Raw genomic sequence first — 16,354 nt, 5'->3', positions numbered from 1 at the left:
ATTTAACAATGGCCTGTGAGGAATCTGAATTTGCCTCATTCACTGGTTGCCCCATATCATTTTTGGGGGCCTATCTTCTTCTGGAGTTAGTATTCCACATGTGTGTGGATTGAGGAGGAATTGGCCGGATTATGTACCTTGATTACTGGAAGCCTCCTGAAACATCATTTAACTTTTCAGCTGAAACAGTTCCTTCTTGGCAACTTTGCATAGCTTTCAAGTGGCTTTGCTGGGTAGGAATGTTCCCTCCTCCTTCCAGTGGTTTTCAGGGGTTCAGGCTTTGTTATTTCTCTGTGTTCAGCTGTGAAGGCAGCCTTGTCTCCATTGACATACATGGGGAGAAATAAAGGCTGTACCCCTGGTAATAGTGAGGAAGCTGAGGATAGTGGAATCCCTACACAAGGGGCCACAAGGACCATCCTGGGGAGCGGGGGTTCCCGCTCAACTGTTTTCAGAGGACAGCTTTTATTCCCTGGTTTTACTGCCTCCATAAATTTCCATGAAGAAAATAAAGCCCACTGTAAAAATAAAAGCTGGGAGGAAGTTTTCTCCATCAAGGAACCTTGGGGCAACAGAGTTCTTGGTTGTGGGTTGGGGTTTTTTTTGTGTGTGTGTACTATTTATCCCCCCTCCCCAAACAGCTTTCTTTATAACTCTTTTTTCTATAGCAGTCCCTGCTCTGAAGTTGGCATGGGGGCTTTGGTAGCTTCCCCTGTTTATATTTAGGGGCAACCTGCTTCACAGAAGACCCAGTTTGCTTTGGAGGAGGTGGAAATATCTTCACAACAGCCCACTGTTTCAATGTTTGGGTGTCATCCAAAATGGATGCATATGCCTATAATAAGTATCAAATGATTACTTTTTTTAAATGAAACATCTTTTCAGTGAAAATAAATTAGTCCAAATACCCCCTTAACAGGGATGCTCTTGCAATTGTAGTCTAACTGAACTGTTAATGTTGCTTCTGCTTCCCAGGAATCCCCTGTTTTCCCCCTCCTGACATTGCCAATGGCGTACACACTGGCAAAGGTTTCCATGAGTTTGACCATGGCACAGCAATAACGTATACCTGTAACCCTACTTTCTCCCTTATTGGAAGCCCAACCATTACGTGTTCAACTGCTGCAGATGGTAGAAATGGAGAGTGGCGTCCAGCTGCACCTGAATGTAAAGGTGATGGAAATTTATGCTTAGTAGCTTCCTTGTGATATGTTAATGTAAATAAAGTTCTTGCTAGAATGAACTATATTTGTAAGCTGCTGCTGCTATTCAGCCTCTGAGGTTTTCAGTGGGATTGAGATGCAGTATGAGATGTGCAATAGCATTGCCCCCTCAATGAATAGCTTGTTTTAACCTGAGTTATTTTGAGGGAAGCTTATGGCCTGATCCCGTCAAGGATAGCCACTTTTAAGTCACATTGAAAACAAAGAAACTTAGATTTAGATGTGAGTAATTTATTCCATTGAGGGACGCGGGTGGCTCTGTGGGTTAAACCACAGAGTCTAGGGCTTGCCAATCAGAAGGTCGGCGGTTCGAATCCCCGCGACGGGGTGAGCTCCCGTTGCTCAGTCCCTGCTCCTGCCCACCTAGCAGTTTGAAAGCACATCAAAGTGCAAGTAGATAAATAGGTACCGCTCCAGCGGGAAGGTAAACGGCGTTTCTGTGCGCTGCTCTGGTTCGCCAGAAGTGGCTTAGTCTTGCTGGCCATATGACCCGGAAGCTGTACGCCGGTTCCCTCGGGCAATAAAGCGAGATGAGCGCCGCAACCCCAGAGTCGGTCAACACTGGACCTAATGGTCAGGGGTCCCTTTACCTTTACCTAATTTATTCCATTAGTTTCATTTGGACTTAAGCATTACTACCTTTAGCAGGAATGGGTTGTTGTGCTCAGAGTACAATGAATAATCAAAATAATATAAATTTCCTACAATACATGGAGGGAAGAGTATTAAGTAGTAATTGCTATTCTTTGCTGGGTTTTCTTCCTTTCTTTTTTTTGGCTGTCCACATTCCATGGGCTTTTTGTGCGTTATCTATACTAAGCTTTGAGAAGAAATCAGTAATCACTAAAATACGTAATAACCTAATGTTACCTCTTAGTATAGAGGCATAACACTATATGCTGCATTTCAGCTTCATAGAAAATGACTTGCACATGTGAGTTGCGTTTTTAAGAACAATACTCAGTAGGTAGAAATTGTCAAGTATACCTTGGTGAAATCACTTCAGCAGATGGTCTGTGAGCCAATCAATGATGTAGTCACATTGCTGAAACTAAGCAGATTTGGGTCAGATCTGGTCAGTTCAGTGCCCAGATGGAAGGAAGGCAGGTTATAAATGTACTAAACAAATAAACACACCTTTTAACATCCAAATCTGAGGCACTGTGTAACCTGGTCCAAAGTTACAGAGGGCTTTAAATAGTTCTAAGCAATTTCTAGAAAGCCGTCCTTGAAGTGTGACCCAGACTATTTTATGGGATTGTAATAGTATAATTTCAGGGACAGTGCTACTGTTTTTAGAGGTTAGTCTTTTGAGTCTAATCTGATTTTATCACTTTAATAGTTTCTGTCTTTGAAGCAGTTTATAGACCTGTCAAATAAATAATGTAATATAATGAAGATTATATATTTTTATTCAATCAGTTACAGTGGAACCTCTACTTACGGGCATAATCCGTTCCGGAGGTCTGTCCACTGGTCGAAACGGTACGCTAGAAGAAGCGTATTGTGCGCATGCGCATTTGGCGGTAGCACGCTTCTGCGCATGCGCAGACGGCAGCAGCCACTTCTGTGCACACGCAGGTGGCAGAAGCCACTTCCGTGCATGCGCAAATTGCGGCAAATCCGGTGTGTACTTCCGGGTTTGCCGCGGATGCAACTTGGAACGTCTATGAGACGAAAGGTATGCAAGTCAAGGTTCTACTGTAGTTGTTTAAATCCACAATAAGTGGACTCCTCTTTTGTGTCCACTTTCAATTTGGAATATGCAGATTCTGTTAAAAAAAAACATTTTGCCAAATTTGGGTGGTTCTTGGTGGTTTGCAAGTATAAAGTCCCTGCTGCTTCTTTGGTGGAGACATTGGCCTGGTTTGCATAGAAGCCACTGTTTAACAAGTCATAAGTAAAGTGTGAATTATCTCACAGATAATAATGCAAACCATTGCTTACTTTTCCAGTTTGCTTTCTTTTCCAGTCTCTCTTCCATTGTGTCTTTGCAGTTTGGTGAGTGTCTGAGATGGGGTGGCCAAACAAACCACAGTTAAGAAAAGGGTGCTGCACCCACATGTAATGCCAATCCACAGTTAAAACAAACTGGAGTTTAAACACAAACAACTTCAGACTGTGGTTTGCTGGCAGTAAATGAACCATAGTTAAATCATTGTGCATGGTTTAATAACCCATAGGTTAATTAACAAGTATCTTTTAAAATGCTGCTCATCTCTTTTCAGTTGTCAGCTGCCGTAGACCCTCTATTAAGAATGGAGGATTGACAACTACATTTCGACCTACATATGAATATAATAATATTATAATGTATGTTTGTGAACGTGGATACACTCTGGTGGGCAGCGACAGTAGTAAATGTGGGGCTGACAACATATGGCATCCTCCTCCTCCAAAATGTCTCAAGGGTAAGTATTGCAAGGGCTCCTTGGGTGGAAAAGCGGGGTATTGTGTTGCACTTTAATGCAGAACATCCATATTTCTTTGCCTCCTCTATTTTCTTGCAGGTATTTTCACCACTGTTGTTCCAGGTCATGGAAATACAACTTCTAACACAGGTGAATTAGAAAAAATGGGACTTCAGTCTCTCAATTTTCAGTTTGTTTGTTTTTTTATCTTGGGTCAACTGCTTCAGCTGCAAAGTGAAGTAAGCCATCCCGCATGATCAAATCAGGAGTTCAAAAATTTCCAAAGCATTTATATTTTATGTTTTAATTGAACAATATTTAATTATTAAAATCTTTGTAAGTGGTTTACCAAAAATATACATTAACTGGGGCTGTGCCCTTATTTGTGTAGCTCGCCAGCCCCGTGTGCCTGCCTTTCAGACACTCCCTATCTCCCGCATGCTCCCAGCTCCTTACATTCTGCAGTGGCATCTGGTGAGGCAGCATGAGTGGGGCTTTGTTGCTTTCCTGACTTCTCAGGTCACTGCCACTTGTCAAGATCGGGTAGAGTGAGGCACAGGTGTCTGGTGGACCTCTTTGGAGCTTGTTTCTCCAGTAAGCAGCAACCAGTCCGTGGTATTGAGAAGTGGCTTTCCCCTTTCACTACCCACTCCACATGCTTGGGTGACCAACTCACTCACTGTGCTAGCTTGGGCTGCCTGCCACCAATGGGCAGAAGGTCAAAAGCCTGAAGCATTTTCTCTCCTTCACCCTCCCCACCTTAGCCCACAGAAGAAAGCCTGTAGTTTTGAAATACAGGTTTCCTTCTCTCCAGAGTGGCAGCAATGTGGACCTAGCAGCGGCAACTTCCTGGGCAGCTTGCTTGCTTTGCTCACTCCACCAGCCTGTTCAGACATTTCTTTCCGCCCACTGCTAGTGATGAGAGTAGTAATGGTCACATGCTCCGCTCGCTTGAGGCTTTCCTCATCCTGTTTAAACTTGACTGCTCATGTGCGCTTCGTCACCAGCCCAACAATGTACAAGTAAAAATAAAGTGTTACAGTATAGAGAAGGTACAGATAAAATCAGATGTTAAAAACAAATTGGCCTATGAAAAATTCAAAATACAAATAAGATCAGCAGTTTAAAAAATATGCATGTTAACTTTCTAAAGCTTATTCCACAGAAAATATCACGAGAAAACCCTATTTGAGTGAATCTCATTAATGGCACCCCATACAGAATTTTCTGACTATTAATTTTGAAAGAAGGCATAAATGCATTAGTAATCAGCACCTGAGAGTGAAAGTGAAAACTTGAAACTGGTAAACAATTTCTTTTTACTCTCATGGAATTATATTTATTATAGAAATTATGTACTGCTCCTCAAGAGAAATTTATAGGTCTGTTCGTGTGTTTGGTCATAGTGTTTTGAGCTCAAAGTACATAGATGCAGAGGGAGATAGAAATGCCTGTACAATTTAAATCATTGCTCCAACAGCTTTTCAAAGGCTTTTTTGGAGTAAATACTTTTCTCAGTCCTGATACACAGTGTCCTTTAGTTAGGAGGCTATGATGGGCCTTAAAAACAGACAAAACTGAAGGCTTTGATGCTGTAGGTTCTCAGTAATATGTAGGTTGCCTAGTAGACATTAAAGTTAAAAGCTTGCAGGCAAAAATTTGATTTTAAAATAATAAAATTGAGAACGAGTATATGGCAGGTCCTCTACAATATCAAGTTGTTGGTCTCCAGATGATGTTGGACTCATAAGTCATATCTTTTATCATGTTACTGCTGATAGAAGTTGAAGGGCCGCATTTTCTACATTCTTGCTGTAAACTAGCAGTGTAAAACCTCCAGCCCAGGGGCCTAATTAGGCCTGCTAGGCCTCTCCATTGGGTTACAAGACGCTGTTGGCCAAGCCACACTCTCCTGCCCTACACTTCGCATCATATATGATGTGAAGGGTGGGGCAAGTAAAGATGCAGCTGGGCCAAAAAAGGGTTTGCAGCTTTGGAGGTTAACATGCTTCAGGACAAGCTTCCGCTGTTGGGCACCTGCATAGCATCGCTTGTGGCTTTTTGCAAGCCCTGAGAATCAGTTGATCAGCGGTCCTTGCAGAGAGCAGCGTGCATTGCTTTAAAGCCCCAATGATTAGCAAGTTTGACTACCTTTCACACTTGGCCTTTGAAGGGGATAAGGATCTGGCCCACTGATTGGATCCAGTTTCCCACATCTGATGTAAACGAATCCTTGTGAACTGTGCTGGCTTCATTGGTGGTGGTAGCAGTCTGGAAATTTCTCCCTTTCATTCCACTCCTCCTTCTTCATGTCAGTGGCTGCTGCCTGGGATGCTTGCTTGCTCCACTCCTCTTACTCCGCTGGACTGCTCAAATGTTTCTCTCCTTCATTCTTTCACCCCCACCCACACACTGCTAGTAGTGGTTGCAGCAGCAACAGTTGCTTCCTTTGCTTACTTAAAATCTGATGTTAAAAACAAGCCAGCTTTAAAAAAAAAAATCAAATTATGAAGTAGCATCAGCAGTTTTAAAATATATATATATTTTAACTTCCTAAAGCTGATTCCAAAGACTGAGACCAATGAGGAGCTGGTGTTCTGAGACCATATGGCACCCCATATGGATTTTTCTGACTTCTGATTTTGAAAGGGCATAAATGGAGAGCTGTCAGTACTTGAATGTTGATATCAGTCTCTTTACACAGCTGGTCCAGGAACGGGGGGAGGAGGAGGAGCAGAAGGAGGAGGTAACACCCTGGACCCTGGAATTGGTAAACGTTTGCTTTTCACTGTTATTGGTGGGTACATTTTAAAAAGTGGGGAGTGAGCAAGAATTGTGGTTTGTGGCATTCTTCTGAAAAGACTGCATGTTCAGAATTTAGCAAGCTATTTCCCTTATTCAGTTCATTCCACTTCCCTTGTCCTGTCCCATGTTATGTTTTTCTTTTCCAGCAGTCACTCTATTCAACATCTACTTGGCTCCCTTAGTTCTCATTAGTCTATTTTGAAGGGTTTCCTCTTTAGGTTTTGTTTCTCCAAGCATGCCAATATCTCTGTTGTTTCTCAGTGGATGTTCTGATTGCAGTTACAGTCCACACTCAATAATCTGAGTTTGCTTTTAAGAGTGATTAAGGCAAACAGGGTGGTAGAAGTTCAGTGATAGTGCTAGGCAAAACTGAAATGAAAAAATGTCATTGGGAAAGCTAATGTACAGGAAATTGTGAGAATATGTCTTGTGGAAGAAGTGGAAACATTTGTTCTATTTTATCATTAAATGTAAATGTTATAAAGAGAACAATTGTTCCTTAGGCGTTTAATGCTTCTTAGGAGCTCAGATGCCTTCTGACTGCTTAGTCAAATGTAATCCAACTCCCAAGTTCACTACTTCTTAAAAATGCTGAATTTTCCTTTGGACAGCTTCAACAGCAGACAATCACTCAGGATTTTTTGGGGGTAAATGCTTTGAGTTTTTTCTTCCGTTTAGTTCTTTGTGGGGCCTTTTGCTGGTTTGCATGCTAGAAGGTCCCTTAGGAATGCCTGGCTTTATGTGAATTGTGTAATTTATGGAATGTTTTTTCTGTGCATCAAGGCATTTCTTTTATTGTGTAAGAAATTCTGGCAAAGCTTTCCAGTTTTCTTTGCTTTTCTTTAAAATTTTCTATACTGCTTTTCATGAATTCCAAAGCCAGTGTTTTATAAACTCCCTCTTTTGCATAGGATCTACACACAGTCCAGAGACAAAGCCGCCCAAAGATGACACAGGTAAAACTGAAAGGTGGTGGTGGTAGTGACAGCAAATTAATCAGCTTTTTTTTAGATTAGCTATTGCGCTTCTATTGCAGGGTGTGGCAGCTTTTCTAATACAAGAAATTCTGAGCTGAGAATGGGAACATTCCATTTGAGAAGGCAAGGTGACATAGGGGAGGATTTCTAGTCTTGTGAATTATTCCAGGAATGTTTCTTACTCAGTCCTTACTAATCAGCTTGTTAGGCGGTGGCAGAATGAGGAAGGAAGGATTCTGTGTGTTAGACTCCAGTGACACATCTCTGTATAATCTCTGTGGCCTTGGTGTCTCTTCCTTGTAGTTCTGAAGGTGAGGGGAAAGCTCATATTTGCTGCTTAGTATCTGGAGACACTGTTTGGCAAACAAGTACCCATAAGAACATAGGAAGTTGCCTTCTACACAGACAGTTGGTCCATCTAGCTCAGTAATGTCAACACTGCCTGGTAGTTCTCCAGTTTTTCAGACACAGGACATTCTGAGCTCTGCCTAGAGATGCTGGGCATCGAACCTAGAACCTTCTGCATGCAGGACAGGTGTACTACCATTTAACTTTGGCCCTTGACCTTTAGATTTCTCTCCTTAGTATAATGTGGAAAGGATTAAGCTGGTAAAAATAGTTTGTTTTCTGAAACTGAGTATTTCTCTTGAGGCTTGCATACCATAAAGTTCAACTTGCATATAATCCTCAACTGAATATATCACCATGGTTGGCTTGTTGTCCCATGAATTCCCAGTGCAGTTCTGGAATTAAGTTTGACTTTGATTAAATCCATTAATTGTTCTCTTCAGTTCTGTAACTCACTGTAGCTAGGCATGATGATGGCTGCACTCCAAAAGCCCAAGCAATGTGTTTCCTAGGTTTTGTGTGCTGTCCTAGTACAAGTGATTCATGGGCTGTGCCAGTGGGCTTCTTCTCATTATCAAGAAGAGCATATTAAAAAAAAACCTGAAATAAGAGAATGTTGTCTTTTAGACAAATGTTGACAAACAATAACAAAGGTGTTTCAACAAGCCCTGTGCTTGTTAAAGCAGAGACAGTCTCAAATGTGGTTTTGGACAAGCCCAGGGACTTAAATACCTACGCTAAGGCCCTCTGACTGGGGATTTATGCCATCCAATATATGCCCAGCCATAAGGCTTTCTAAAATGGTCATTAGGTCAATGGGCAGGGCATACCTTCAGTTTAGTTTTTGCCTCAGGTGGCGCTGTGGGTTAAAGCCTCAGCGCCTAGGACTTGCTGATCGAAAGGTCGGCAGTTCGAATCCCTGCGGCGGGGTGCGCTCCCGCTGCTCGGTCCCAGCGCCTGCCAACCTAGCAGTTCGAAAGCACCTCCGGGTGCAAGTAGATAAATAGGGACCGCTTACCAGCGGGAAGGTAAACGGCGTTTCCGTGTGCAGCTCTGGCTCGCCAGAGCAGCGATGTCATGCTGGCCACGTGACCCGGAAGTGTCTCCGGACAGCGCTGGCCCCTGGCCTCTTAAGTGAGATGGGCGCACAACCCCAGAGTCTGTCAAGACTGGCCCGTATGGGCAGGGGTACCTTTACCTTTATGAGGGTGAGAAAGCTGACAGTTCCACCAAAGCCATGGTCTCCCAATAGAATGGTGAGATGAAACGGGTGGTGAACATGCTCACCCCCAAATTTCCTCATTGTGGAACCAGGGTGGCTCCTTGGTAGTCTGGGGAACTTTGGGCTGTGGAACAAGGTTGATGAAGACTAGAGCACAAGTGGTGGAATTCTTGCTCCAGAGCTAACCAAACACTGCTTAATGGTTGCAGTCACAGAGTCCAGAGAGAAGCATTGGAAGTGTGTTTTTGGGCTTCCTGGCACGTGTGGTATAGGTTGCCACAGGAACCTATGTCATCCATAATGCTATTCAGTATCTATATGAAGCTGCTGGGAGTGGTCATTAGGGGTTGGAGCAGGCAAGGTGCCAGCACTATAATCATGACGCCCACCTCTGTTTCTCTATAACATCTGAATCAGTACCTTTATGCAGTAGTGGGATGGGTGGAGAATAATAAACATGTTGAAACCTGGCAAGATTCAGTACTGTGAGTGAGTTGTTCCTTTGTCTGAGAAACTGATCAGTTGCCTGCCCTTGATGGGGTAGCATTCCCCCTGAAGGAGCAGGTATGTAATCTGCAGGTGCTTCTGGATCCAGCTTTGTCACTGAGGGCCAGGTAGCTTCAGTGGCTAGAAGTGCTTTTTATCAGCTGTACTCGGTATGGCAATTATGACTATTTGTGGCCCTGGTGAGCTTGACCACAGTAATTCAGGCAGTGGTGAGTTGAAATTGGATTACTGCAATGCACTCTATATGGGTCTTCCCTTCTGCTTGATACGGGAACTACATTTAGTTCAAAGTGCTGCAGCATGGTTGCTGACAGAAGTGAGACTCTCATCTCTGCTCAGAAATCCTATTTGCTGCCCTAACCAAACCCTTATATGCCTACTCAACCTCTTTAATCTGCAGAACTGGCACTGTTACAGGTGCCACATAATATTCATTCCACACCTGTAAGAAATATGTTAACATGACAACACCTATACTTTGGAACTCCCTGCCTAAGGACATCAGTCGCTATACACCTTTTGGGATCTGCTTAAAACACTTTTGTTTAGGCAAGATTAATTTGGCATGTTACCTATTTTTAACTGCCTTTTATTGATAATTTTAATGTTGTTGTTTTTTGGTAAACCACTTAAAGGTTTTATTACCACCAAAATAGTATATATAATAGTATATATATGTTGTATATAAATTTATGTATATAACTACATAACTGTCTTGTGACCTAAACTGGTAGTCTCCTCCCCTGCACTGGTCTGCCACCCAGGACTTTTAAGTGAGAACCCCATTTCTTGGTTTTCAGCTGGATCAATTGGATTAATTATTAATTATAATTATTCATCAGCTAGATAAATGCTTCTAATTAATAATTAGAACATTTAGCCTTCCATTGTCTACTGGAGCAGATTATCTTCAGTTATTAGTTGAACCTTTAATAATACTTTAATGTACTATATTTTATTCAGAGTGTGCGACAGATGCAAATGCGGTGAGAGAGAGCTAGAATCTGTCACCCTCACATAACACCTAACTTTCTTTTTCTTCCATTTTAGCACCTAACCACTCCCCAGGAATTATTATTGGTAAGTAATTACAGAATGAGGTACAATCCCTCATTGATTTGCCGCTGTTCATTCTCCAAAGCCTGGAGTTCAGCACCCATTGTACATTATTGCCTGGTGGAAATGTGTGTGTTCCTTCCTTTTTTTCTCCAGTTTGTGGTTTAAATGTTGAAGACTCCTACTTGAATAAAAAATTTGATTCTTTTGCGAGAATTCTTAGGGTGCAGACAAATATACTTTCTTCCAGGTTCTAGTGTATTTTTATTTTATTTATTTATTTCCTCCACTACCTTTGCTTCTGTAATGAACATAGCTGACTCCAAATCCAGCACAGATTTCCTCCCAGTTGTGGTTTTTAATGTTCCAGCTTCTGGGTGTGGTTGGTGCTTTAAAGATTTTTCAAGAGAAAAGGTGTTTTGAGCTGGACGCATTGCTTGGGTTGAGGAGTTGCTCTCTGATTGCCATTAGGGCCATTCAGTTTGCACAGCTAACATCTGCTAGGAATAGGAAGAACTTGTTTGTAAAACCAATCTCTGAGGAAGACTGCATATCCGCCCAAAAAGGGGTGAGTGCAGATGTACAGTGGACTTGCTGCTCAAGGTATGTATGCATCTAGAGACTTGCTGTGTCCTGTAACACTTGAACTCATCCACATGAGTGGCTTCAATGTCCATTGAACATTACAAGGTAGCAACTTGTCTGGTGACTTGTTCATACTATTTCATGGACTAATTAAAGTTGTTTAAATCTTACATAGTTTGATAAGCCACATATTTCCTTGATTCCTGGCTTCACTACGAAGTCTGATATTGGATTCAGAGTACAAATAGTGGAAACAAATGGAAGTGGTCAAACACTGAAAGCACAGCTTTTTATGTTAGTTCTTCATGTGCTAAACAAACTGACAGGTTTTTCTCATTGATTTTAATAGTTTGTCTATCTTTTGTTAAGTCTGCAGTAGGATTTGGATCCTGTTGGGGGTTGTTGTCTCAAACCTATTTTGAAGTTACTGATGTGATTACATTTCAGCCTTTATTTAGAACTGGGCCAGTTTTTTCTTCAACAGAAAAAAACTATTACTTTGCCTTGTTAATCATTACTACAGTATATCACTGGATTTCTTCTTCTTCCCTTCAAGGATCTGTGGTGGCTGTTATATTGGGGATTTGTCTTATTGCTGCAGGTTGGAAATACAGATCTTGCTTTATAAAGGGGTGAGTCAGCTCAGGAGAAGCCATATGTAATTCTTTGTAGCTTCGTTTGTGGCGGTGTGAGCTAATATATGCTTCTTGGCTTCACTTTGCCTTCTATTCACTTACACTTTCCGTATAAATGTGCTTGGTGTTCAGAAAGGGCTTTAGTTTTTATTTATTTATTTATTTATTTATTTGGTGAACAGTTGCACTAATATGGCAGCACAGAATAAACATTAACAACTAAAACACAATAATTTTTCTAGAATGGCTAGTCAGTATTTTATCCCATTTCCACCATTGGTGTTCTGAAGTGACAGAAATGCTCTGTCTCAATTTACCTAAACTGTCCATCCTAATGCAGACTTGACAATGACAATGACAATGAATATTCTGGCACTAAAAATCCTGCAATCTACTATTAAATTAAGTCATCAAACCCTCTGCTCTAATCTACAGATGTTGGAACTGTCAAGGGTACTTGCTGTTTGTGATTTTTACTTTCAGACACAGTAAGAAAATGAATTGGTTGAAAAACCCCTCCTGAAGCCAGTAGATTTTTTCTGGAAGAATCTAGGCCAGTCCTGTAATCTAAGCCAACAATTTGCAGCAATAACTTATTCTGAACATTTGTCTTGCATGACCTTTCTATTTTTGTGTCCAGGACTGTCCATTTTTGTTGTAGCATTGTATGCATAGTTTAACTATTTTAATAGGATGCATGTGTGTATGCAGACAGGTTCGCTTAATTTGTGAGCACTAATTAATGTATTTCTGTAGATTAATACAATAATTATTAGTTTTGAATATTCATTGCAATAATTTCTGTAACAGATTGTTCACATGTCTTTTAAGTCTTTAAGATATTCTGAGATTCAGTTTTGATACTAGAGAATACTGATTTTTTTGTCAAAGGCAAGAGATCTTTTGGATTCAGAGGCAGTAACAATACCAGTGGAGAGAAGTTCAGTGATTTTATTAAGTGACAGGCTAAATACAAAATACTAATCAGTGAAAAAGACTTTCAGCAGAGTAATATAACATAAGCAAGACCAGATATTTCCCCATTCATTTGTCGGGAGCCCCAGGGAGAGACCCTTTCTGGCCAACATGCAGGACCCAGCTGGTCTGGGCCTATGTCAAATCTCAAAACTTATGTTTGCATCTGGGAGATTTATGCACTCTAAATTCTTCGTAGCTGTGTACTTGTTGGCATAATGTCCAAAGCCCTCAAACCTGCTTTGGAAGTTGTTATTTAGAAGGCGTGAGGGATACAATAAGCAAATGGACAAAGCCAGCATAATTAACCTTGGGGTCCTGCTGTAGCTATAATACTTCTGGCAGGCGCTTGACCTTCAGACAGTGACTCCTGCCCCATTCTGCAGACACCTAATCTTGGAATAGTCAAAGCAATAAAGCAAACAATGCAGGCATGGAGGAATGATTGTACCAACCAACCTACCTCCTCAAAATACATCTTCCAGTGTGGGTTTCCTCAACACTGATATAACCTCATACTCATGATTATGGGAAATATAAATATAATCTATTGTTGGGACTGCCAACTAATTGCACCTTAATGTGCATACCTGTAGAAGGCCTAGGTGTGTAGTTCTGCACAAATACTTGTTAAGGAATTGGGGGGGCATAGTGTTGTTTTGCAATGGGTCTTAGTTTGATTTTTGAACAACTATAGGGTTATATTTACTTTGAGAATGTTTAAACCCATTAATGGCATCTTATCTGCTTGAAGCTGTTCATGTTTATAGTTTTCTATTGAATATTGAGCATCTCTGCCTCATTTTAAATGTATTGTAAAGTACAATATTATCAAGCCTTTCCAGTGCTAAATATAGTCATCCTACTGTATGTGCTGAATAAGCTTCTCAATCTTAGTCAAACAACCTAGAGATTATTCTTTGAATAACATGTTTTGTGTTTGAAGATTCTCTTTTTAGAGCGATCTGGTGAGTTTGTGGGAAAGCATTTTACATTTCTTTCTCGTGATTGAGCAGGCATTGATTAAAGCACAGAAATGGGAAGGACATTGGAATCACCTGCATGGGTCAGGGACACTATTCTGGCTCATGGGTTCCCTTTTCCCCAACTCACTCTCTTTCTTTTCTGTCTCAACTGATCAACCATTCAAATATTTTCAGCTGCTAGCATGTTTTGTCCTGAAGTCAAGAATGTTTTTATGTAGGCAGTAACCTGTATTTTAAAATAGTTAATCGTGGTGTTATATGACAGCAAAGGACTCTTCTTCCACAGTGTGTAGCAAATAATGCACCCTGCCTGGGAACAGACACTTCTTAAACGTCATTTAGCAATAACTACTCCAGCCGTGAATTATAACTATAGTCACATTTAAATACTTGAGTGTTATAGGTGTGTGAGAGAACTACCAATACTCTTTTACTAGTGGAAATAAAGTGGTAAGTGAGAAGGATGGTGCGTGCACCTGGCCTCCTGGCGGCCAGGGGTATAGTGCTGTTCCTCATCACCAACCACTCCTAGTGGTAGCATTTCAGTGAGAAATTTTATTTTGTAGGTCACATGACATCCACACAGTTATTCCCATCATCTTGTAATCGCTTTATGCAGAGAAGTAGACAAAAGTAAATTCATTCTTGTTGGTAAACAAAAGGCAGTACTCCTTGCTTACTGAAGCTCCATTGCTGACACTTGTCCAAGTTTCCCACATGGACAGTGGTGCCTGTGGAATGTTGATTCAAGGGCAGATTCTACAAGGAATGTTAGAAGGGACCATTTTTCTATACTGTACTTAGGCTGTCTCTCTCTCTTATATCTGTTGTGTTTATATAATCCTAATTCTCTTTATCTGTTTTACTTCTAATATCCTATAGTTGTTAACAATCCGTGTATTACTTCTGCTTCTATAGCTTCCAGAACTAATTTTCTTTCCTAAGAAGTAACAGTATGGCCGCTTCTTCAATGTAAAAGTTACTTACATTGCTTTCAAAATGTCAATAGTATGCAGTGGAATGCTGATGTATTTGTGTGTTGCTTTTTCCTTCCTGACAGGAAGACTAAACAGAATGATATAATGATTCAAACATATCAAAATCAATCAAAAATATTTGTAACTTTTTTTTACAGAAAAGCTGACCCTTCTTCTTGCAATGCTGAGTCTTACCGTGCAGTTGCCACTCACACAGAAATAGGATTGGAACCCAAAGCCTCCTGATTGCAGTAGAGCTGTGCTCCAGTAAGCTTCCAGTTGATAATTAATTCCCAGCAGTTCTTATTTTGAGAACTGGAAATGAGAATTGAATGAAGATCTGCATGGAAAAAGCCAAAGCAATTTTCATTAAAAACTGGGCATCCAGGTTATTCAGCTACTTGAAGCATGAAGCAGTATTGGGCCCCAAGAAAACTCTGATCATTTGCACTTATTGTTTTTGCATAGAACTGGGTTACAACATCCTTTGCAGGATGTGTTTTAAAGTGCCTCAATCAAATACAGAACCAAGAAGAACTTATTACAGTTTGTTTCCTAGAATCTTGTTCATCGCTTGAAGGGGAGGGACAAGTAAAGCTGTTAATATTTACCAAACATTTGACTTCCACAAGCCTTTCTCATGAAGAATTGTAAAAGTTGCCTTGATTTCCTTACATGATCTTAAAAAGTGTGAACAAAAGTAACATGTGCCTAATTGAAAATACTCGTTTTCTTTTTGATATATTTTCATAGGCAAACAAAAACTCTGTGTACTTAACCAAAAAATCAAGGGTCACGTTTACAACAGCTTAATTTCAGTGGAAACAGGTCAAATGATTCTCCTGTTAAGATCAATGTGATGGTTTGAACTATAGCTTGTTACAGTCATGAAGGTAACTTGTTTGTTATATGCTGTTTTAAATTTTTTTGTTGAATTGTGCACTTCTTTTGTTTAAATTGATTAACTATGTAGTATGTATACAGAGAGAAAAATTGTTTCTCTTAGAATGTGTGCAAATAAACTAAAATATTGAATAAAAGGCACTATCATTGGTAGCTTTCTACTCCCAAGAGATAAGAGGAAACTGGTGATGCAGTGCAGCTTGTGTTGATGTGGCTAATAGCACATAGCTGTTTCGAATCTGTTTCTCACCATGCAGAGATGCACAATGCAGTGAAAATAGATGTTTGTGGCAAAAACTTCCTGGTAACTTCCTTTACAGCACCCAGACAAGCATTCTGCACACATTTTAACTTTGTGCAAAGTATCATGAGATGGTGCCTTGGCTATAAGTATGTGTTCTTAGCATCTCAAAGTGGGCCACGTGCTGTTCAGTGTTGCTCATAGGCGCCGACTCCATGGGGCCTGAGGGGGCCCGAGCCCCCTCAAAAATTCGTTTGGGGGGGCTCCGCCCCCCCCAATAATTTAAGAAAATTATTACCGTAAATTTCGCTCTGTGCGTGTTATTGAGCGAATGTGTGGTCCCTGGAGCTGACTCGCCGGAGCGCAGGGGCTTTCCTGCATTCTGCCTCAGGGTCTTACTGCCCACCCGCTTCTGTTGCTGCGTTTGCTCAAACTCAACAAAGAGCAGGGAATCCCCTGCCCTCCTGGCAAGCAGAGGGTTAAGGAAAGGATCGAGTCCTTCC

The 16,354-nt window shown here is 41.0% G+C and overlaps 1 protein-coding gene across 10 annotated transcripts in view; it reads left to right on the top strand.

Annotated features, from left to right (window-relative positions):
• Positions 1-15,248, top strand: part of LOC309372097 (membrane cofactor protein-like) — a 59,522-nt gene extending 44,274 nt beyond the window's left edge. For 2 of the 10 annotated variants that reach the window (XM_081915338.1, XM_081915341.1), the window contains 9 exons: positions 976-1,173; positions 3,452-3,634; positions 3,734-3,784; positions 6,339-6,404; positions 7,051-7,086; positions 7,351-7,395; positions 10,544-10,573; positions 11,691-11,766; positions 14,866-15,248. In XM_081915338.1, the coding sequence (XP_081771464.1) occupies positions 976-1,173; positions 3,452-3,634; positions 3,734-3,784; positions 6,339-6,404; positions 7,051-7,086; positions 7,351-7,395; positions 10,544-10,573; positions 11,691-11,766; positions 14,866-14,953 (773 nt within the window). In that variant the 3' untranslated portion in view covers positions 14,954-15,248. Of the gene's footprint in view, positions 1-975; positions 1,174-3,451; positions 3,635-3,733; positions 3,785-4,799; positions 5,085-6,338; positions 6,405-7,050; positions 7,087-7,350; positions 7,396-10,543; positions 10,574-11,690; positions 11,767-14,865 lie in introns of those variants that run through there. The other 8 variants (XM_081915342.1, XM_081915340.1, XM_081915344.1 and 5 more) reach the window with 8 other exon arrangements.
• Positions 15,249-16,354: the final 1,106 nt, after the last annotated feature.

Source organism: Podarcis melisellensis (genome assembly GCF_964234715.1).
Source record: "Podarcis melisellensis genome assembly, chromosome: 6".
NCBI lineage: Eukaryota > Metazoa > Chordata > Lepidosauria > Squamata > Lacertidae > Podarcis > Podarcis melisellensis.
The sequence above is the reverse complement of the archived record's forward strand: the minus strand, read 5'-3'. Positions and strand labels throughout refer to the sequence as shown.